The sequence below is a fragment of the Rhinopithecus bieti genome, unplaced genomic scaffold (assembly GCF_001698545.2).
Source record: "Rhinopithecus bieti isolate Rb0 unplaced genomic scaffold, ASM169854v2 scaffold_7212, whole genome shotgun sequence".
In the NCBI taxonomy this organism is placed as follows: domain Eukaryota; kingdom Metazoa; phylum Chordata; class Mammalia; order Primates; family Cercopithecidae; genus Rhinopithecus; species Rhinopithecus bieti.
Genome location: NW_016806198.1, coordinates 5,195,125 through 5,218,693, shown reverse-complemented (window position 1 = coordinate 5,218,693; position 23,569 = coordinate 5,195,125). Strand labels below are relative to the sequence as shown.

Genomic DNA, 23,569 nt, shown 5'->3' with positions numbered 1-23,569 from the left:
TGGTGTTGAAAACAAACCATCCTGCGTTGAATTGATCCTGGAGAGATTTCTCCAGGGTCCTTTCAGAAACCAGACACTCATTAGGACCCAGGAGATGCCAAAAATACCTTCCAATGGGCTCAGAAAGCAGATTTTTCTTTTTGAGGGTTTAGGTGTTTGGGGAATTTCAAATACTAATCTGCTTTAACAAATGGCAGTGTATTTAAAAATAAACCCTTCCATCTGTTTTAGCCATTTGGAAGCAGCTTTTACAACTGCTTCCAGCAGTCCTTGGGATGCATGTGAAATTATTTGGAATTGAGAGAACTAAAATACTTCAATATATTAGCAGTTCTTAAATGTGTTCTTTATCAACAGATGTTTGGGGAAATGAATATGAGTTGGCAGTTTATTCTAGGATAAAATCTTAAGTCTCTCTGCAAATCTTGGGGCCAGAACTGTTGAAACATTGGTCAAGGGAAAGCCTGTGATGATAATGAAGAACCTGTATTCATTCAGCACATCTGAGACCGCAAAGCACTTTCGGTGTCTTATCTCACCGATTCCTTGACTGATTGGCATGGGGACTTTATTTTATTTTTCAATCTAGAGATAAGAAATCTGAGGTTCAGAGAGATTTAGTGACCTACCAAAGAACACACAGCAAGGAAGAAGTTGTGTTAAGGACTAGAACCTAAAGCCAAGTCCTGTGTTTCCCCACTCTGTGATGCTGCCTCTCCAGGAATTTGGGACTCTCTTGGGGTATCAAGGTGTAAGATAAAGAGCCAAAGCCTAAGATCAGATAGGCCTGCATGAAGATCCTAGTCTTGGAGAAAACACTTCACCTTGTATTCTTCACCTATCAGATTAAATCAGTGTGATGAATTCTGTTTCCCAAGGTCTCGAGATATTGTCAGGACTGATGGTTTGCAAAGTGTCCTGCACAACATAGGAACTCAAGAAATCAAGCTCCTCTTCCCTCTTCCCTTGCCAAGGGAAGGCAACTCCAGACAGAAGTATGTCCTAGGGTATTTCACCCGTTCTGGGACTGGGTTGGAGGATGAAGGATGACTTGTTCCAAACATGCATCCTGTGGCTCTGTCCCTGCACAGTCTTAAGACGAAAGTCATGTCCTCTGTGGTATGATTCATGAACCCAGAAAACATTTCCCTTGCTGTTCTATGACAGTGCCCCAAGTGTGCATTCCTCAGGGTGAACTCCTGGCCTCAGGAATCAGTCTCGAGCTAAATTTTCTGGTCTTGTTTTTTACTCCATTCCTGCATGAATCCTACACTCCAGGCTCATTAACTATCACCCTTTTGAGGAAATGCCGTGCCTTCCTCCAGGCCTTTTGTCTCTGTTCTGTGTTCAGCATATCCAATATCCACCTGGAAAGTTCCTGCTGTCCTTCAGGACTCAGCTGAAGTGAAGCCTCCAAGCCTTTCCTCATCTCTTGAAATAGAAGGAAAGAATCTCACCTTAGTGAAAACACTTATATGTAGCAATTCTTAGGAACTGTGCCTTATTTTACATGCTTGTTATTTTTCTAACATCTCTCATTCCAATTCTACTATGACTAGGTGCTTGAAAACTTATATGAGTTTAATGCTTTTAGTGTTTCCTTAACACTTAGCACAGCACTTGGTTCAGAGACAGTGCTGAGTTCCACTAAAGTGATGAGAGAGATGGTGGTTTGGGCCCAGAACACTGTTCTCTACTGTTTTTGCAGTATATCTCATAGTATGAGCATGCTGTGCTTGTCTATTCAGAATTCAGCAAGATATTCATAAGTTTTGATGCTTCTGTATATGTTTTAGAATAAGTTTATTGAGGTTTTATTCTAATATTTTTGCTGGGAGTTTGAGTGACATAGACTTGGTCATTAATTTCAGAAAAAAAATCTTCGTTGTAATGATGTTAAGCCTTGCATTCACGAATCAGGTAAACACTGTAACAGTGAATATAGTATTTTTGCCTTGTTAGGTCTTTCATGCAGTTTTGAACATTTTTTAATAAACGTTTTGTGAAATCATTGTGAGGTAAGTTCCCATACATACCGTCATCTGGTTGGTATTGTTGATGCTGTCTTCTTTTCTATTGTATTTTCCAGGTTGAAAATACTAGTGTTAGGAAATAAGTGGATTCAGCAATTTGCTGAGCTGTTTTGTCACGTCTAATGCTTTGCCTGTTGGTTTCTTTGGGTTTTCTATGAAGTTTCCTCATTATTCTGCAAATAATGGCAGGTTTATTTCTATACCTATTGAAGCAAAATGCTCAGTTGATATAAGAAGGAGACCCAGTACTAAAGCAGTTTAGTGGATAAATAAGTTCCTTTTTTTTTTTCTTTCTCTCTCTCTTATAACATCTGCCAAAGTGGGAAGTCCAGGTGTCTCTGGATCACTCAGGGCTCTGGTTTCTTCTGGATATTTCTCTGCTATTTCTTAAGGCCTTCCTCATCTGCATGGTTGAGTTTAGGCTGCCAGGGGTTCCAGATAGTAGGGAAGGGATGGAGAGGAAGGAGGACCACACCTGCCATCTTAGGGCTTTGCTGGCAAGGGGCACCATCCCTCTTCAGGTATGGTTACAAGCAGAACTGCATTTGATTTGCTTTTGTTCTTCATCACCTTTCTTGATCATGCTTGTTCATATTTTTATCACATTAGTCTACTTAAACAATGTTTTGCTTTTTAAAATCTTCTCTGTGGCTGTGTTTTCAGAAGTCTATTTCACTGATGTCTTATATTATCTTCTACCTTCTTCTCGTTTCTTTGGCTATCTATTGTTCCTTTAGCTTCTTAAGTTGAAAGTTAAACTCATTACTTTCATTCTTTGTTTCCTGATCAATTTATTTCAAGCAATAATTTACCTTCTGTCTATTTTATCAGCTACAGCCATGAAATTTTGAAAAGTAGCAATCTGTCATTTATTTATAATATTTTATTTGTTGCATTATTTTCTTCTTAACTAAGGATTTTTTTTAGACTTTAGATCCCTAGAATTTTTAAATTTTTATTCATCACTTCGGAATTTGATTTCCAATTTTATTACTTTATTATCGTAGAGCATGAGCTGGAAGATGCCGACTCTGAAATTTATTAGTACTTTCTCTGTGACCTAATACATTATCCATTTGTTGGCAGAAAAGTTATATAGTGTTATCAAAATCTATCTACCTATTTATGTATTCACTTATCTTTGCTTACTGAATTAGTTTCTGAAATTTGTATGTTAAAATCTCCAAGTAAAATTATGGATTTATCTATTTGTCCCTGTTGCAGTTGCTTAATATATTCTGAAACTATATCATCCCATTAACATATGTTGCAATCATTTTTTCTTCTTAATATATTGTTCCTTTTGCACATCTCTATTTGCCATTATGTAATTTATTTTCACCTTAAGTCCCATTTTGTCTCAAAAATGGGACCACAGGTTTTCCTTTCATTCATTTTTGCATTAAAAATTTTTGCATTGAAATTTTAATTTTGCATTAAAATTTTTTGCCCATTTATTTTCAAATTTTGTGTGTCAATAGACAATGCTGGAATTTTTAAAATGTGTCCTCCACACAGCATGATCTTTCAAACATATCAGTGAAGTGATCTTATCCCTACCTGGATCCTTTCAGTGGCTCCTCATGTCTCCTAGAACTGACCCTATGCCACCCCCTACCATCTACGGCCCTGCAGGACCTTCCTGATACCTCCTACTCACATTCCATGCTTCCCTAGTTCCCTCAGTCTGGCCACCCTGCCTTCTTTTAGCTCCTTCAGCATGCAGTCTTGCTCCTCCTGCCTGCAGGAATTGCCCTATTATTCCTGCTGACTCCATACACTTCCTAGATCTTTACATGGCTGTTTGCTGCTCACCTTTCAGGCCTCAGCCCAAACATTGCCTCTGCTTGGAGGCCTTTCCTAAGCCTGGACCCGAAGGATGCCCTGCCTGCCGGGTGACTACTTAGAGCCTGCCCTCACCATCATTACCAAGCATCTTGTTTATTTATGATGTCAAACTCCATGATATCAGAGACCTCATCTGGTTTTCATTGCTACAGCCGCAATCCCTGAGCAGTGTCTATTTAGTAGGTGTCCAGAAATATCCGCAGAAAGAAATTCTTGAAAGAATGAATAGCGCAGCTATCACAAGTAATGTACAGAAAATCTGGGCGAGACGTTTTTGTAACAATCGTTCAGAATTTGGTCTTTCCTTCAATCCCTTAGACCCATCTTCAAGTTTCATGAGACACCCCCCAGAGTCATACACTCTGGTTTTTCTTAAGGCCACACCTAAAGAAGATGCTGAGCTGCTAACTGGCACCGGGTTTCTCTGGGTGATCTTTGCTCCTCTCTCTCTAGTTGTACATTTATTTGAGAATTTGAAACCCTCAGAGCTTCTGAATGAACCATCCATCCCCCTCAACCCAGAAACTCTCCCTATGTACTAAAGGTTAAATATTTATTAGGCTTATTTTAATCAGGAATAAATACATGATTTAGCAAAGTGTAATGCTTCCCACTTAGAAATCCCTCTGGGTGCTCCCCAAACATTCCAATCACATTCTTCACAACGGAAAACAATACATAAGAACATAAGATGCTGTGCAGACATCTGGAGTTCAGGGGGTCACCCTGCCTTATGTGGGAAGTCAATATCCACAGTGTTACATTCATTTCTCATACGTTGGCTGGTTCCTTTGAAATAGCCTTTTGGAATTGTTGGGGAAACCACAGATGTCTCCTTGTATAAACACACTGGAATCTATGATACAGAAAATCGTGTAACTGCACATACACATACCACTAGCACGATGAGCTCAGATGGACGGAATGCTTATGTGAGCAGACAGACAGGGAGAGATACTGCAAGCATGTTCCCCTCCTTCCCCAGGATCCCTTTGAAACTGAGAAACATGAGTCATAGATTCATCTGCAGCCCACTATTTTCCTAGCAGGATTTGGATGGCAGCTTCTCCTTCTCTGGCTATACATTGTGTTTTCTCCCTTGTCTCTTAAAATTATGCGTGACATCATTAATCCACTTGAACTCCCCATCTTTCCTGGAGTTCAGCATTTTTCCTCATATGGATGCCAGACCCTTCTTAGAATAAAGTACTGGGTGAATTAATTCTGTAGACTACATCCATTTCTAAAAAAAAAAAAAAATCCAACTATTCTTACCTATCCGATCCAGCCAGCCCTTCCACTCTGAAGAGCAGCTGGAAAATGAGCTCCTGAGTGTCTCTCACCTGTCTCCAATTCCATCCTAAGCCATGAGCTGATTTCTCTTTTTACACATTTGTTTATACATTTTTTTTTCCCTGTCTACACTGTGAACACCTCTGTTGGGGGTTGGGACTTAAGCATCTATCTTTTTTTGTTTTTTGTTTTTGGCTTGCCTGACACCTTACACGGGACTTAATGCAATGCCTATTCAGGCAATAAATGAATAGTTGATGCATTCATACAGACAAGAATCTCAGCATCTCAGAGAAGCTCTGTCTGCACTGCAAAGCCATGACTGCAGACATCAGGGAAGCTGGTGCAGTTCTAGGCTCGTCCCCTTGATTTCCCTGCCAGCAGCCCTCCTCTCATTCTTCTGGCCCTCTGCAGAATCAGGGGGGCCATCTGACTTCCACCCACATGGCTTTGGTGCAGGAGCAGGCCAAAGGTATCTCCCAATTGAAGGCTAAGAAGTCCTTTGGGCTAATGTTTAGTGTCACGAAGTTCCTTTAAAAAGAGAGGAAATCATACCAGAGGTCCCTATGGATTGGGTAAAGTAGTTCCATTCAGGGCACCCATCTGCAAACCCAGACCTTCTGCCAGGCCACAGCTTTTGTTTCCTCTCCCTCTCAGGCTTGCCCATACAGAAGTGCTCTCCGATGACCTCAGAGTACTATCTGGACAGGTGCAGTTCCTTGGAGAACAGTCCTGGTGCACTTTCTTGTGCGAGGGGCTTTGTCCTTCCCACACACACAACGTGTGCATACATACATGCTGGGCTCTTCCAAGCATCGCCTGACATGTCATGATCCAATGTTTCGTGATGCCACAGCCCTGATCAGACACCAGGGAGGGGTTCCTTTGGTCACGATGTGGATAGAGAAGATGTGAATTTGAGTCTCCATGTGGCTTCTCTTGGCTTTTAAAATATGTGAGGTTCCTGGGGATCAGGGAACCTTGCTTTTTGCAAGATCCCAGACAATAGTTGGAACTTCTATTCCTTTTGGGCATGAACCATTGTGTCTGTTCTTGGCTAGTCCTCAAAGTAAGGTGGTGATGAGAAGAATGAGCTCTTTCTCTTGCTGCCACCATACATTAGGGAGACGCTTTTCTTCTTTCGATCAAAGGAGGTGTTGTCCTCACTGGTCAGGGACAGGTAAGAGGCTATGCTTTCTCGAAGGCCATAGCTGAAAAGGGATTCATCTACCCCAAGTGGGTTCTCTGTTCCCTCAGGGTTCTCATGCAGTCTGTTGGTCAGAAGAAAAGGGGGCAGAGAAAGGGAAAAAAGAGAGTCATAGAGAGAGAGGAGGGGATAAAGGGCAAGAAAATGAGAACAGCAGGAAAAGAAAAACATAAATCCTGGTGACTATTTCTCTAACTTATTATAATTTTTATTTATTTATTTTAAGATGGAGTCTCGCTCTGTTGCCCAGGCTGGAATGCAGTGGTGCAATCTCTGCTCACTGCAACCTCCGCCTCCCTGTCTCAAGTGTTTCTCCCACCTCAGCCTCCTGAGTAGCTGGGATTACAGGCATCTACCACCACACCCAGCTAATTTTTTGTATTTTGGGTAGAGACAGGGTTTCACCATGTTGGCCAGGCTGGTCTCAAACTCCTGACTTCAGATGATCTGCCCACTTTGGCTTCCGAAAGTGCTGGAGTTACAGGCATGAGCCACCATGCCTGGCCCTAACTTATTCTAATTATTACCCTTACCTAGTATTCTAACTACTCTAACTGCAATTATTCTAACCCATTATTTTAATTCTGGTTCTTACATTTGTGGGCCATGTGATCTTGTACAAATCACTTAACCCATCTGAACTGCTCTTTTCTTGGATGGCTGACACTTCCAACTGTAAATTTTAGTAAAAATTAATTTTTGTTATTTACAAGAAAGAGTAGTTTTCTTCATGTCTCGCATACTTTTGATCTCTGATTTTCTTCGATTTGCCAGTGGGATGTCTGGATTGATACTGAATTATTAAGATAACCCACAAATCCCAAACTACAGATATCCTTTAAAATTCCCGGGCTGACAACGGAATAAACAGAACAAATCCACGAAATTTTTTTTTATCTTAGAAAAAACAAAGAAGTCACTGTAGGATTCTGCTGATGTGTTTAAACTTTGTGAGTGGATTTTAAATAATATTAAATTTACACAGGATGTGTTAGTTTCTAGTATCCCAACAATCAGAAAAAGAAAAGTGGTATATTTCAGCTAGAATGTATACTGCTAGCATAGAATAAGGACTCAGTAAATGTTTGCAGAAACACGGGGAGCTGCCACACACATCGTGAGGCCTGAGGCTGCCCCTGCACCCAGGGATTCCTTTGGTCTACACTTGTGTGGGGTGCTCACCCCCTAGTTTCAGCAGGGCTGGCTGACCCTGGCCATGGTTTTCATGTACTAGGCATACATACTGTTTTGTGCTCACATGTTCACGGAGCACTTGCATGCGCGCGCACACACACACCATACTCACCTGGACATTCTCCTCCAGTCCACGGTCTTCTGACGCAAGGTGACAGGTGAGTTGGAGGCCCTCACTGCTGGGGCAGCTGTGCTTTGTGTCAGGCAGGGTGTGGTGAGCACACAGCACAGGCCATCAGCCACCTCTGAGGAGGAAGCAGACAGCCGGTCAGGGACCCTGGATATGCCTCAGCCAGGGTGGGGTTCGGGCCTCAGACACCCACTAGTGCAGCTCCCTCGCTGTTGCCATGGGGAACTGGACCTGAGATTTCAAAGGGGCATGGTAGGTAGTGGCAGTGCTGAAAGCCATGTGCCCAACTGTTTTGAGAAATGTAAGCATGCCCTGGTATCCTCTGCACTTAGCCAGGCACGAGCAGAGAGAGAGGTTTAAGATCCAGTATCAACCAGGCTTGAGTTTGAATTTTAGCTTTACCCCATAGTAAATTACCAAGAACTTCTCTGAGCTTTCCTTTCCTCAACTGCAGAATGAAAGAAATGAGGGAACAAGTGAGTGCCTGCAGAGGCTGCAGCCTTCCAGGGTTTCCTATGGAGGCCCAATCCATTGACCTCACAGGGTGTGAGAATGGGGCTGAGTACAACACTGATCCCCACAATTGTGCATTTAGAATGGCACAGGTGGACTAAATTTATCTCTAGGAGGGAAGATAAAAGAAACAATGAAAGAAGGAAGGAAAGGAGGGAGGGAGCAGAGGAGTGAAAGAGGGCGAGGAGGAAAAGCAAAGGTGAGAGGGAGAAGGAGGAAGAGGAGGAGGTGAAAATAGCACAAAAAGTGGAAGACACAGGAAGGGAGGGAAGAGAAAACAAAGATAAAGAGGGCAAAGACAGAATGCAGACAAAGAAAGAATGAAAATAATCTTTCACTCTAGAGGCTCACGCACAAAAAGAATAAAAATTAAATAAACCTGTTTCTTTTTTCCCTTGGTGAAAATCTCTGTGTAAAACGTCTGACTCTCAGGGTCCCCCGTCTTTCCAGGTACATTACAGTGTAGCTTCTTTCTCTTGGAAGGCTTCTCCCTAGCCCATGTTATCATGAGAAAGACTTGATTCTGCTGTACTCAGCCATCTTAGAGATAAAGGAAATTCTGTGTAGTCTTGTTCAGGCTGAAAACCCCAGTGCTTCTCCTGTGCCCCAGGGGGAGATGATGTGGCCAAGGGGGTGAGGTGCCACTGGCCTCCAGCAGGACTAAGCCACCTCTGGCCTCAGAGCCAATCCACCACCAGGTTTTAGAAAGCACATCACCCCTCTGACAGGCCCCACTTCCCATCTGATTTATGGAGTGCTCTCTGGGGCATCCTTGCCAAAGAACGAAAGGAATTTGTAGCAGAAGAAGCACACTCAGCCTGTCACAGGGCAGGCAAGCCAGGAAGACCTTGTTTCATGGTTTTCAGTCTGACTTCAACTGTGAACTCCAATGTCCACCCACACAGGTGCCCTTGGAGAAATGGGAGGTGAGACCATGAATTTAGAGGGAGATTTAATTGGATGGGAATCTAAAATAATGACCTGTCATGGGTTGGAAATGGAAACGACCTCCCAGGTTATGAGGCGAGGAAGATGAAGTCAGATGCAGAGGCTGGAGAGATCAGCTACAGTGTGCAGCACAGGCAGGGGACACTCCGTGAGTGTCCTTCCTGAGACAGGTTAATACTCAGCGTGAAAAATACATGTTGACAAAGAGCAAAAGAACCACCACTCATAAGCATATAACATGAGCCCAGCACTGAGCTAGCCTCGGCCCCTGGATCTCATTGAGGCCTTGATCAACTTGTGTGGTCAGTATTGTTTTTTATTTTATTTTATTTTATTTTTTTACAGACGGAGTCTTGCTCTGTCGCCAGGCTGGAGTGCAATGGTGCAATCTTGGCTCATTGCAACCTCTGCCTCCCACATTCAAGCGATTCTCCTGCCTCAGCCTCCCAAGTAGCTGGGATTACAGGCACATGCCACCACGCCTGGCTAACTTTTTGTATTTTTAGTAGAGACGGGGTTTCACCACATTGGCCAGGATGGTTTCAATCTCCTGACCTCGTGATCCACCCACCTCGGCCTCCCAAAGTGCTGAGATTACAGGCGTGAGCCACCATGCCCGGCCATCAGTGTTTTTATACCCATTTTGGGGAGGGAAAAACTGAGCATCCCAAGGTGAAGTAACTTACTCAGGGCCATAGAAATGTGACCAAAATCAATCTTATTGACTCATTCTAAAAGCAACTCATTGCCTCTTAAATAGAGAAGAAAGACATCCTCCAGCTGTCCCTTGGGTTCAGACACGCTGGTCTATTTCACCCATGTCTACATGGTTCATCACAATGCACATTCCTCTGCACCTTTAGGGTCCAACACCTCATTCAAGGGTTCCTAGACCCTTAAGGTCCCCAGCCCTTGATTTTCCCAGCCATATTTTAGAATTCATTTATGCCCCACGCACTCTGTTCTCCCAGTAACCACCATGCATGGTGTACTTTAGGTGCCACATTTTTCACATGTATCTTTTTTTTTTTTTTCAATTGGACTAGCAGCAATCCTGTGAAGATTATTGCATTTTAATCCCCATGTTGCAAATGAAAAAACTGATCCTCTAAGATGCCGAGTAATTTGCCTAAAGGCATATGATAAAAATTATAAGCAACCTGTTGTTAGATGTCTATTCAAACCCCTGGTGCACAATTCCTCTCATTCTGTGTCTTTTTTTTTTTGTGTGTGTGAGACAGAGTCTTGCTCTGTTGCCCAGGCTAAAGTGCAGTGGTGCAATCTCGGCTCACTGCAGCCTCTGCCTCCCAGGTTCAAGCGATTTTCCTGCCTCAGCCTTCCGAATAGTTGGGATTACAGGTGCCTGCCACCACACCTGGCTAATTTTTGTATTTTTAGTAGAGACGGGGTTTCACCATGTTGGTCAGACTAGCCTCAAACTCCTGACCTCGGGCGATCTGCCCACCTCAGCCTCCCAAAGTGCTGGAATTACAGGCGTGAGCCACCGTGCCCAGCTCATGTCTTTAGAATGAATCCAGTGGAGATAAAAGTGGCCGTGTGGCTTCCACTTGGGGATTCTCAATGGGGCATAGGAAGCACTTCAGGTTTTTACACCTTTTCAGTTATTCACAGAGGTGAACAGATGACTGTAATCCACTGAGTGGTTCAATGACCAGGAACATACCACGGGAAGGCGCCAGTGCTGCACTGGGGTTAGATAGTCCCCACGGTCAAGCAGCGGCAGATAGATTTGGGTAGCCTGGTAGCCTCATGGCCTCATGGTCCCTAGAAGCTTTGCTAGGACAGCATCCTTCTCATGTTTGCTTTTGTCTATGCAAAACTTATGGTCTCCACACCCCCTCCGATGGTTGTTATTAAAAGTCAAATACCACAACCAGCCTTTTCTTACAACCAATATAAGTTGACTGTTTCCAGGACTCCCTTCCTCTTTCGGTTTTACCTGGCTGCTCAGTTTTCAGATATCACAAGTAATATGTGTTATTTGTTTTGCATCTGCTCTGTGGTGGGCTATGCTGAACACGCTACATGAACGAGCGTGTTTAATATTTATTCAGTCACCTGCTAGGAGCCTGTATTCACTCACCTCCCATAAATGGGGACCCCAGGTTCTGAGGGGTGGCTGACTTTGCCCAAGGCCTCACAAGGTACAGATCTGAGCTTGGACCTCCCTCTCCTGAGCAGCCATTTCTGCTTCATGCCCTGCTGCTTCTCATGGGCCAGCTGTGATAACCAAAGTCCTGTGGACCTATTTCTACTTGAAATGCACTTTGCTTGCTCAGTTCAAGACCACATATACAAGAGAATGCCAACAAAGTTGCCCCAAGCATGTGAGGTCAAGCATCCTGAACCCAGAAGGGGGAAGATGCTGTCAAAGCAAAAGCAACTTCTTCCTTTCCTCCATGCAATATGCGAGTAAGTGGGGAGGACGCTGATGTTCCGCTGGGTAAAAGTGGCTGGTATTTAATGGGAGCTCGTGGTTATGGGCCAGGCACCCTCCCCACTTTCCATGAACTGACTCTGTGGACCTTCATGGTGTCCTTGGGAGGGGGAACTATTCGTGTCTGCCTGGCACAGATGAAGAAAGTGAGACACAAACAGCCAGCCTCAGGCTGCCCAGCTAACACTGAGTGGATCTGGGATAGAAACAGAGCTTCCAGAGCTGCTTTTAGGAAATTTAGCATTTAGCCAACTGTTCACAGTTTCTCCCTTTTCTGTAGGGTAAAGTTCTGACTCCTGAGCTGATGTTTGGGCCTTTCACAATGTAACTCAACTTTCTCTCTCTGGCAGTATCCTACACTCTTCCAGCCACCAACACCACATGATGCTTCCTTTATCTCAGTGGAGGCTCCCCGTCTTATCAGCCTGGGAGAATTCAGACCTCTCTCCTGGGACTGTGATGGGCACAAAAATGAGTTAAATGTAATTCCTAGTCTTTAGGAACCTGTTGAGGAACACAGCCTAGCACACAATTAACCAGGCCATGCGGGAGCATGATCGGAATGCTGGGAAAGAAACCCTTGGCATGCTCTGAGCACAGTGAAGACAGGCAGCCACTGCTAACTCCTACAGCTTCATCGCAGAGGTGATTCATGTTGGCCTTGAAGGCCAATGAGAATTTTGACAAGCAGAAAAGGGAGAATGAGTGATACTCTAGAGCAGAGCCCCAGAGGCTTGAATACGTATGGCCCTCTTAAGGATGTGCAAGCTGGTTGCAGTTGTGAATCTAGGCACACCCTAACTTGTTTAATGCACAGGTCAAGAGAGGGCAAATTTGAGATTAGCTGCATTTTGCTTATTAAGGCAGCATACGCAAGCAATCTGTTTCAGTCTGAAATTTACAGTCTGAATTAACAAGAGAGCATATCATGAAGGCAGCATGGGCAGAAAGCAAGAGTAAATCACTGCATTTATTGGTGACTCCTCTGCATTCTAGACAGATAGCGCCGCAGAGCAATTAGCTAAGAGGGGTTCCACCATCACAGTCGCTCCAGATTAAATGTCTCTTACCAGAATAGTGGTTCACCAGGTCCTCCAGGCACTGGAAGGTGAGCCTCGGGGAAATGTAGTACCAGTTGTTGGGCAGGCGGAAAATGCGGTAATGCTTTACCTGCCTGTGTCTCACCGACAGTGAGTAAAACCCTGCAGGAGGTGGAGAAAAAGTCAGTGGGTTCCACCTGTCCTCACCCCAAGGCACCCAGCTAACCAGCCCACCACCACTGAGGTAGGGATACCTGCCCACCCTTGGGATACAACAGTGATGCTAGGACGCAGCCCTTCCCTCCACTAGACCCTTCTCTGTTTAAATGTTGCTTCCTGTTAGAGACTGCAGGAGTGTATTATTGTGTCAAAGCAGATGTGTTCATCATATGGTCCTTACAGGTTTTTAGGAACACAGGTTTCATCCTCTTGGCTTTTTTTTTTTTTTTTTTTTTTTGAGTCTGGGTCTTGCTCTGTCACCCAGACTGGAGTGTAGTGGCGCGATCTCAGCTCACTGCAACCTTCATCTCCTGGGCTCAAGGGATCCTCCCACCTCAGTGTCTGGAGTAGCTGGGACTACAGGCATGCGCCACTACGCCCGGCTAATTTTTGTATTTTTTATAGAGATGGGGTTTTGCTACATTGCCCAGGCTGGTCTTGAACTCCTGGACTCAAGTGATCCACCCACCTCGGCCTCCCAGAGTGCTGGGATTACAGGCCTGAGCTACCGTGCCCGGCCTCGTCCTCTTTGCTTTTTGAGGCAAACACATTGGGGTGCTTCCACATCCTAAGGCCGAACGGAATGATTGTAATGTGGTTGCAACCTGAAGCTCCAGGGTCTGTGGTGGTTTCTGACTCCTTCCCGAGTACACTCCAAGATGTCATCCCTACTGTTTTTCAGCCCCTGTCCCACCAGTGTTGCCACAGCACACATTTGAACAGGTCCTTGCAGTTATGCCCCCTCTTTTTTTGTCTGTACTCTCTCTGACTTATGCTTAGTCTTCTCTGCAATTTGGAGCAGTTGAGTCATCTTTCTGGGTATCCATAAGAACCACGTGAAAGGCGGGTTTTTGCTCTTTGAGTCTCGTTAGAGCAATGGCTTGCTATGGGTTGGTAAGAGTAGAACCACGGGCATATGCCTCAATTTCCCCAAGTGCAAAATGAGAGAATTGGATGTAGGCCATGTTTCAGGGTCCTCTCTTGCTCTATCTTCTGGGGTTCCAGGAGTAGAAAACACCCAAGAGACAGAGGAGAAAGGGAGCTGATTGATTCTTTGCTATCTCTGCTGGGCAGGGCTAAGCAATGGCCAAGAAATCTCTGTTAATTCTCAGAAAGATCATAGGAGGTATTGCCCCCAATTATTTTAAAGATGGGAAAACAGAGGTCTAGAGTGCCTATGAGATATGGCCAGAGGCATGGGGCTTGGGAATGCCACCCCGGGGTGTGAACCTGATCCTCAGCACATCCCCCACAGTGCTCCAGGCCTGCCATGAGTCAACCCAGCGTGAGCCTTCCCGTAAGGTCAGCGGAACTGGGACTGTGGTAAGCAGACCGAGGGTAGCAAGTAAAACATTGTCAGAACTTTGCATACCCAAGGTGGGCCTGCCACACCCACCCAGCTCCAGCAGGATGGCACATCTGCCTGATGACATCTTTATTTTTAGATGAGCTGCGGCACCCACCCTGGGTTCTTCCTCCATTTGGCCAGGCCAGTTTAGAAGTTTCTTTCTGAGTCGGGGCATCCTGCCTCCGGGGACCTCTAGGACAGGCACAGGATGTTTTGCTTTTGCATTGATCTTTCTGTCCCCCAGCATGTTTGGGTTTTTTAGAGAAAAGTTGATCTTGGATTTTTTTTAATCATGTATATGTGGTCCCTGCTTTCTGAAAGCAAGGCTGATGCCCATTTTGGTGAAGGACTCTAGCACCAGGTAGCTTTGGCACTTATTAGGTGCATGGAAAGTACTCTCAGTGTGTTTTCTCTTATTTGATACCAAATGTACAAGAAGCAAGCCAAGAACTTGAAGATACCTTCTGAATTTTAAAAAAGCTATTATTATTATTTAGTCTGGGAAAATCCTAGCTGTGAAGTATTTGGGAATAAACACGGTACTCTCCTACTGTAAATCTCATGGTCTAGATTGGGGGCCGAGGCTTCGAGAGAGAGAAGTGGTAACTTAGTAATTTGTAAGGCTAAAATTGGAACTTGGGACCCTTGCTTTGAATCGTGACAAAGAGCTCACTCTATTTATGTTTTTACTGGGGTAGTTAATGCATATGATGCAAGGAAATTGTAATGCTAGAGAGGATGGTGACTGTGTGAGAGAACACGTCTGATTCTCTGAGCTGTCTGACTTAGTTACAGAGCACAGAAGAAACTGACATCAGGACTCTCTGTGCAGCAAGAGCAACACAAACATTATTACATTTGAATTTCACTACAACCTTACAAGGGAGGGGTGTTCTCTCCATTTCACAGATGAGAACACTGAGCTCAGACAAATCAGTCACAGAGCTTGACAGCACAGCCCCGGCTTGTACCGAAGGCTATGTTCTATCTGCCCAGCATGCTGCCTACACACTGCGTTCAGTTTTGTTCTCAGTTGCTGGAAAAATTTCCAGCAGGAGTCATCAGGCCTGATGTTGGCCAGGCCCGTGGCCGTGCCCAGCCGGCTCCCCACTGCCTGTCTCTAGTCTCCTTGCTTCTCCACTGGCCTCCCCAGCAGTGTGTGGGCTGCGGGGAGCTTAACTACATCGGATCGATTTGCATGGACGTAGGATGAAGGAAAATGAAGCCGTGTAATGAGTCAGCCGGGAACAAAACATGCTTGTCTGCCCCAGACGGGGAAAGATGAGTTGGGGGCCACTCACCTTTCTTGGTCTCACTCTCCCTGATCATGAAGGAGCCAACCTTTGTGTCTGGCAGCTGCAGCAGCTCCTCTGCCTTGTCTCTGCCCAGACCCTCAAACAGCCAGCTGGAAAGGAGGAAGACAGCCATTAGGATCTGGAACAAGCCCTCCCCCAGGAAAGGCGGGAATGGGCCTCCCACCATACTAAGCACTTGAAACCTAATCCTCATCTCCACCCACTAAGACAGGTAGCATCATCTCTCTTTCACAGACAAGAATCCTAAGGGTTCCAGTGATTAAGTAATTTGCTCAAGATACCATGTCAGCAGTTGATAGAGTTAAAATTAGAGTGCATTTTTCTGGGACATCCAATTCCATAACCACCATACTTCACTGCTGCTCTTCCTTTTATTTGTGTTTGTGTGTGTGTGTGTGTGTGTGTGTGTGTGTTTTTAATGGAGTCCTGCTCTGTCACCCAGGCTAGAGAACAGTGGCGTGATCTTGGCTCACTGCATCCTCCACCTTCCAGGTTCAAGTGATTCTCCTGCCTCAGCCTCCCAAGTAGCTGGGATTATAGGCATGCACCACCACATCTGGCTACTTTTTGTATTTTTAGTAGAAATGGGGATTCACCATGTTGGCTGGGCTGGTCTTGAACTCTTGACCTCAAGCCATCTACCCGCCTCAGACTTCCAAAGTGCTGGGATTATAGGCGTGAGCCACCGTGCCCAGCCCTGCTCTTCCTATTCGATATGTTAAGGGATGTGATCACCTCTGTTAGATTGGTAGCCTCATAAGGTCATAATTATGTCACTCCTCCTGGTTCTTCACCACCCCCAGCTCCCACCAGCTGCAGCCCCACACCTTCAGCATGAAGGCGTTGATGCATGCTTGCTAATGAATGAATAGCTCCAGGGCAAGCAGTTGATGTAGAAGAGTCATGTGATTCCCATCTCTTTCAGAATGTGACTCGCATGGCAGCTCCTGCTCCACTTTTGTTCACCTTCATCATCCTAAGCATGGAAATGGCATCTGGTATTCACAGTTTTAAGATCATGAATACTAAAATTAAACTCGCAGAATTCCAGTCTTCAAAGGATTCAGGTGGTTATCTCTGTTTTGCAAGATGAGCATGTGGCACGTAGAGTCCTCCTCTGGACATGAAGAAGTAACTTAGTGTTTATCAATGGATGCCTCTTTTCTTTTCCATTTCTAATATGCTGTGTATTTCTTTGCCAACTTCTGGCCTCGGTAACTTGACAGATGAGGATAACGTAACTCCAGGAGGTGAAGCGACTTTTCCAAGACCCTCACATGGAAGGAGGGAAGCCAAGATTTGTGCCTAGGTGTGCAGGACTCCAAAGCTACCCAGGAGGCTGCAGCGGCCTTACAGGCACAACTACAGGAGAAAGCAGGGTGCTTATTTTCTCATCGGTTGAGCCTAGTTTTCTAAGATTTATCTTGTTCATCTTACCCATTTTTCAAGGAAGGCACATAAGCATTTTTGGCAGTAAGGATTCTGTGTGTTTCTGGATAGGTATTTGATTAGAATATAGCTAATATTTATCGAGTGCTTACTGTAATGCTTGGCATTGCTCCAAGAACTATACATGTATCATTATATCTTACTCTCCTAACAACCCTACATTTTGATAATATTGTCATATATTATTATCCCTGTCGTTCTATGCTATGATCTCTACTTGACAGGTGAGGAAAGGGAACTGATGCATAAAAAGCTTGTTCACTGGCACACAGCCAGTAAGTGACAGAGGCATGATTTGAACCTAGATACGCTGACTTCTAGTCTCTGCACTGTGCTATGCCCTCCAATAACATTTCCCAGCTGTTTACCACTCTGTGCCAGGAAGACCATGTTAGAGCTGAAAGGTCCAACTTCCTTCATTTTACTGAGGGAGAAGTTGAGTCCCAGAGAGCAGAAGAGATAAATTAGCTCAAGGTTGCTCCTTTCCTTATTGACTGGGTTGGGAGCAGGAATATCTCTTCTTGACCCAGTGCCTTCCTTTCCACTATGAATGCTGGAAACTTTGTTCCACCTTATGAGTCAGCAGCATAAGCATCATGCTTAACTGATGCCATTTGAGAAATGTACTCACCCATGGTAAACTCTGGCCACACATATTCCAGGGATGTAACTCTCTCGACCAGTGCTAAGAGAAATCGCTTTCCACCAGCCCCCTTCACTGTGAGTACAAGAACAGAGAACACAGAGATAGGTAAATAGCAAAACCAAAGGATGAATGAACAGAGTAATCAGATTTAACCCAGGACAGGTTGGAACATTCCTCTTTTAAGATCTGTCACTGGCCACATTAACCCAAATTCCGTCATCTGAAAATCTACTTTTTAAAGTATATGTGTCCAGTGGATAGCCCTCCATTGCAAGCCAACTGGGAAACCCTCCCGTGTGCTCGAAATAGCTGCTTTTCAGGGTTTAGCAGTTAATGTTCCCAACTGTTGGAGGCTTTTAAAAAATAAATCTTTACTATATTGATTTATACTCTGCAGTATAACCAAATATAGTTTCAATTATCTGCATCAATGAAGATCTAAATAAAAGGGGCTCAGAACTCCTGTCATGTTCTATAGCCCATATTGAATCAGACTGCAGAGGTAAGAGGAGAGAAGGCAAATCTTTTAGGTTTCTCATCCAAAGGATTTCCAGACCCCGGGGCTGCCTTCCCAGTCTTCATTCCTACATAGCATCAACACTGCACATGTGGTGGGAGATGAGAAGAATATGAGAAGAGGTTGGATCATAAAGGATCTCAAAAGTCAAGTTAAGGAATTTTAATTTGATCTACCAGGCAGTGGAGAGCTATGGAAGGTTCTAGAGCACTGGCCACATTAAAGAGGAGGGTTGCAGTATGGGTCAAATTTCTCACCTCGTAATGGGACCAGGACTCATGTGGACCTACACCACTCTAGCTAAAAATCAAATACTTTTCACCCAAACCAAGTTTATCCTGTTTTGAAGATTGCACAAGTTTTGAAGAGCTGACTCACTCAGAAATCACACGCAGTTTCTCCCCTCGGCGGAATATCGGGGGACTGATGTCAGGAGATGGGTAGTCACTCAGCACGGCAAGGAAGTCGCTCTCAAGTCCTGGGGAAACAAAGGCAAGGGGGAAGGGGGCAGGTTGTTTTTTATTCACAAGGAGCTTAAAGGTAGCCTTGGGAGGGAGGGTATGAAGATGAGATTTTCCAGCAGGAGATACCTTTCTTGTTTTGAACCACCAATTTACAACAAGGTCCTCTCTTCAGAGATGGCCCTGCAGGGTGTGCGTAGGAGCCCTGAGGATCAGTGACATACTCCTATTCTTAAGCCTTCCTTGGCCCTAATGTTCCCATCTGAGAAATGGAATCCAGAGGCTGTGAGATGAGTCACAGGGGCTGGCTTCAGGCCCTGTTCTGAGTCTACTAGCCTCATTCTCTCCGTCTTTAAAATGGGACTAATAATACCTCATTCCAGGGTCCTTAGGAGAGGAGATGAGAGTATGTTACACCACATACATTCACCTAAGTTGCTATAAAAACACCCCTTCTCATTACCAAAGCCTCGGGTGTCCACTCTGGGACCCAGAGTTGTTATGTCTATGACATTTTCGGGGAAGGGGTGTCAGGAAAAATGAGTTCTGAGGACCCATTAGGACCATGAGGCAGTAACTCTGAGGTTAAAGAAAATACTTATTTCTTGCAGAACATAAGGCCCCATGCTGGGCATTTATTTAATAGGGACATTTGTTGAGGGTGGGGGTGGCAGAAGAAAAATTTAGTACTTTTCCTGATAGTGTATTGAAAGGAATTCTGATGAAGTTTTGAGAAGGAAAGAGGGCTGTCTGGTTCCTGACCGTAGAGGAGAGACAGTGATTTTGCTTTTTGACACTAAGCGATACATCTGCTTCTATCCTTAGTGATTTGACGTAATTCAGATGCATTAGATGCAGGGTAATATTTGGATACATTTTGGGGGGAAATAATAAGACGTCTTCCATATCAGCAAATGCAGTTATTATTTGCTATGACTTTCATCACTCCACCTGCTGGCTGGGACTTTGAACTTAAAATTCTGGGTAACATCAGCTGTTCATTCATTCGGCAGCTACTTACTGAGCACTGTCGTGAGTCAGCATAGGTGAGCAAAGCAAGCCCATTCTTGCTGCTCTCATGGAGCTCACATTCTACAGGATACATAAATCGTCATGGGAGGAACGGTTCCCTGGTTCGCTCACCCCAAGAAGATCTGGAGAAATCCCAGCACTCAGGCTTGTGGGCTCCGTGGCCCAAACAAGCCACTTTCTAGGATCCACGTACCTCCAGATCCTGCCTCTTACACTCATATGTCTTGCAGCCTCTAAGTCATAAGCCTCTTGGGCAGACTAAGTCTAAAGAGAGATTAAATAGTAGAATCAGTAGAAAGATGAGTGAGGTTTTGAGTGAAGGTTATGCTTATCAATTGATAAATGAATTAGAAGCCAGTAATCATGGTGGAACAGTGCAGTCGAATGTATTGTTGATTTGGGGAAGCTGAGTCACTGACAATAAGCCATGTAAAAGCAAGAGTTTCTGGATGTGAGACAGAAACCAAAAGTGTTATTTAGTGGCTTTCTAAGTCTTGGAAAGGGATCAGGGCTTTTGAGAAACAATTGTGTCGGGATGTAAAAGGGCTGGCCCAGCCAGATCGCTGATCTGTCCTGCTGCAGATCTTCCCCAAGCCTGTGGGGGCAGCTCCCTCACATTCTGCTTTGCTGAATTCAAAAAAGGGATTCTTCCCTGTGTCGCTTTGACTTCACCCCAGTAAGTAGAGGCAGCATTACAGTTGTGTTAAGTTTGAAGCCAGAAGTCCCAAGGTCTCACAAAGGGCAAGTTCACGTTCGGTGGGGCATAAAGCTTATGCAAATTTGGCAGTCCTCTTTGAGAAAAAAAATACACAATTGCAAGTACAAAATGAGGGACAGACCCCAGGAAGGTGCTGTACCAACAAGGGGGTCTCAGGCATATGATTTGTTTGACTTCCTGGCAAATCTGCCCAGAAGCTGAGGCTGACTTTGCCACTCACTGAGTGGAACGCCTCCTTCTCCTCTCGGGCCTGAGTTTCCTAGTCTGGAAAATGAGAGGTTGAAAAGCACCTTCAAGATGGAAATCCATCTTCCTGGACTAATGGCTGCCACATATGAAAGGGCTGTATATTACTGTGGTACTCTGCTGCCTTGGCTACATGTGATGGGCCTTTCTCCAACTTGTCAGGTGCCCTGGTTCTCAGAGCCTCCGGATAGGCTGTTCCCTCTGCCTGGAACACACCCTGCTCTTCCCTCCCTCACCCCTCCCACCTGTGTCAACTCTAAACTCACCTCTGCAGAGACTCCTGGGGAGGCCCAGCCTTCCTGCTGTACTAATTCTTCCTCTTGGCCCCTAAGATTTTCCTCTGAAGCGGTTACCCCAGGTTGCATTTTCCCATGTCTGTGACTGTCAGGGGAATGCCCATCTCTCCCCACCCCTGGCTGTGAGTTCCAGGAGGGCAGAATACTGGTGTCTTCTGTGTCTGTAACCTGTGCCACACCTGTTTTACAAAGGATGCTCAAAGCAGCCTTACTGAATGTGCAGAGCGGTCCCTGTGCTGCAGTGCCCCTTAAATACAGCTGTCAAGCTGCAGTTTTAAAGCAGATCCAGGCAGAAGGAAACCTGATTTGTGGGAGGCAGCTGGGTAGGTGGCCATTGTGGAACCAGCCCCTTGTGAAAAACATGTTGAAATGGAGAGGCACAGAGTGTGTCCTCTGTGACAATAACAGAACCTTGAGGTAGATGGTGTGTCTACAGAGGGGTTTGAGGTTTAATGTCAAATTCAAGGTTAAGACTGTGGAACAGAACAATTGTCTTTCCTAACATTAAAACAAAACCAACAGAAACAAAACAAAAGCAAAATCCCATTATAAAAACCACCGTTCCAATGAGGGAAAGGGAGGCATAAAGGGTTGGAGAGTTTCAATTTCACAATAACAAAGTTAAGTTTCCTGTGGAATTTCCGTAATAGTGATGTTTTGATAGCTATGGCACTTAAACATCACTGAGGAAACTTTGCATCTGGGCTCTTGCTTAAGGGTCAGATAACCTGTGTCTGATCCTTTGCAAGAGATTTCACCTCTCTTTATCATCACCATTAGCCAAACGGGACAGAGTCACTGGGAAGGTATTACAGTTTGGCTTGTACTTCTGTGGGGCAGGGTGGCCATTCTAAGCAAGGCCTGGTGCCAGGATTCCTTCAAAGTCTTCCCTGAGCTTTGGTTGCTACAGAAAAATAAATGCAATGTAGGAAATTTAAGTTTGTTGGTAAAGGTGAAACATATTATCATCTACTCCCAGAACTCCTTAGCTTTAGGGAGAGCTCAGCGTTTGTTTGAATTCAAGCAGAGATAAATGAGTGAGGCAGACAAGAGGAGAGCTGAGGAAGTCAGTGAAATTATTGCAGACCTAACATAAGGAAACAAATTAAGTGAAGACATATGCACTGCGCGTGAAAGAAGAAACCCAGAGAGAATTTTGGGGAGACAGAATGGGGCTTTGAAATCAATCAGAACTGGCTAACATCCTGCCTCCGCCACTACTTAGTGGTGCAATTTGGGGGGAGATTTATTTTTAACTAATCTGAGCTTGATTTCTTCATGAATAAAAAGGGAAAATACCAAAATATGCCTCATAGGATTGAGTGAAGGATTCGTGATGTATTGCATATCAGGGCCTGCCTTAGTAAGTGGCAGGTAATATTATTTTCATGGAGAGCAGGGTCACCAGACCACAACTCAAGACCAGTGTTAGCCAATAACTTTCTAAAATTTGCAAACTAGTAGTGTCAACTTGAAAATTGCTTACTCTCTAAAAACGAACTCCACTTGGTGAGAACAGAAGGTGAAATTCAAAGGACCAAATATTTGCTGATAGCTCAACTTCAGAATGTCAAGTTGAACAAAATGTACAAAAGCGTAAAATAGGAAACGAATTCACTAAGGGGAGGGACCCAGGCAGGCCTTACGGGACTTAGTCAAGAGAGGACAGGCCCTTTTGTGAATTGTCCTTCCTTGGTGCTGCATGACCATTTCTTTTTCAATGCTGAGAACCTTCTCAGTCACTCCCACTTATAACTGTCTAGTAAAACTAGTCATTTGTCACTTCCAGTGCCCTGCCCAGCCCTACAGAAAATACGTGATCCTTTAAGGGTGAAGAAGCCAAAGCTGGGAGAGTTTTAGTCACATATCTAGGGAAAAGCATGAAGATTTCAAAGCCTGGGGTCCTTCACAGAGCCACACAGCTCTCCTTGTCACTTAATCTCCAAGCTTTCCTCAGCCCACACTTGACCCTTAACAGGGCAGACAAAGGCAGACTCCAGCTGAGTCTTCAGAGTTAGCATGAGCAGCCCAGGGCAGCTGGTGGGTAGGGAGCTGTACAGCCCAGGGATTGTAGCCTCTTGTTTTGCATTCCCTGGAGTCATGCCTAAACTCATGGTCTCCTGAGGGGTCAAAGCAGGCCTGACTTTTAATGTCTTCTTCAGGACACACACACACACACACACACACACACACACACACACGATTATACATGCAACTAACCAATCACACAGAGCTGGGCTAGGTAGAAGGTCTACCAAGTTCTGCGGGTCACCATGAACCAGGCTTGTGAGCCCTCTTAGTCATATGTAAAGGGCTGTTTTTGAGACCGAGTAGCCCTCAAAGCTCTTTTCTGCCCATGCCTTGGTTTTTCCATATGTTAGTGAGGACAGATTGGAACTGCACAGACCTGGAGGCTTTTCAGGGTCAGTCTCAAATCTCTTAGATGCTAGAGGGATATAGGCAGAGCTAGCGTAGAACAGAAGCAAGAAATAGTTAAAACGAATATTTTGGACTGCATAGACTCAGAATGTGCTTTGCTTAGGCACCCAGGGCTTCTCAGACTTCCGTTGTTTTCATACCACATCCCCTTCCTCGTCATCACCAGCAGCAGCAGCAGGGAGCACAGCTCTGAGGGGAACCAGGCACTGGACCGTGGT

General features: G+C 44.9%; 2 protein-coding genes across 3 annotated transcripts in view; one reads left to right on the top strand and one right to left on the bottom strand.

Annotated features, from left to right (window-relative positions):
* Positions 1-23,569, top strand: part of TG (thyroglobulin) — a 274,315-nt gene that overhangs the window by 168,405 nt on the left and 82,341 nt on the right.
* SLA (Src like adaptor) overlaps positions 4,421-23,569 on the bottom strand; it is a 66,459-nt gene continuing 47,310 nt past the window's right edge. For both annotated transcript variants that reach the window (XM_017875141.1, XM_017875140.1), the window contains 6 exons: positions 18,538-18,637; positions 17,628-17,714; positions 15,533-15,636; positions 12,695-12,826; positions 7,688-7,820; positions 4,421-6,445 (listed from right to left, as the gene is read on the bottom strand). In XM_017875141.1, coding sequence (XP_017730630.1) covers positions 6,232-6,445; positions 7,688-7,820; positions 12,695-12,826; positions 15,533-15,636; positions 17,628-17,714; positions 18,538-18,637 — 770 coding nt within the window. In that variant the 3' untranslated portion in view covers positions 4,421-6,231. The remainder of the gene's footprint in view (positions 6,446-7,687; positions 7,821-12,694; positions 12,827-15,532; positions 15,637-17,627; positions 17,715-18,537; positions 18,638-23,569) is intronic.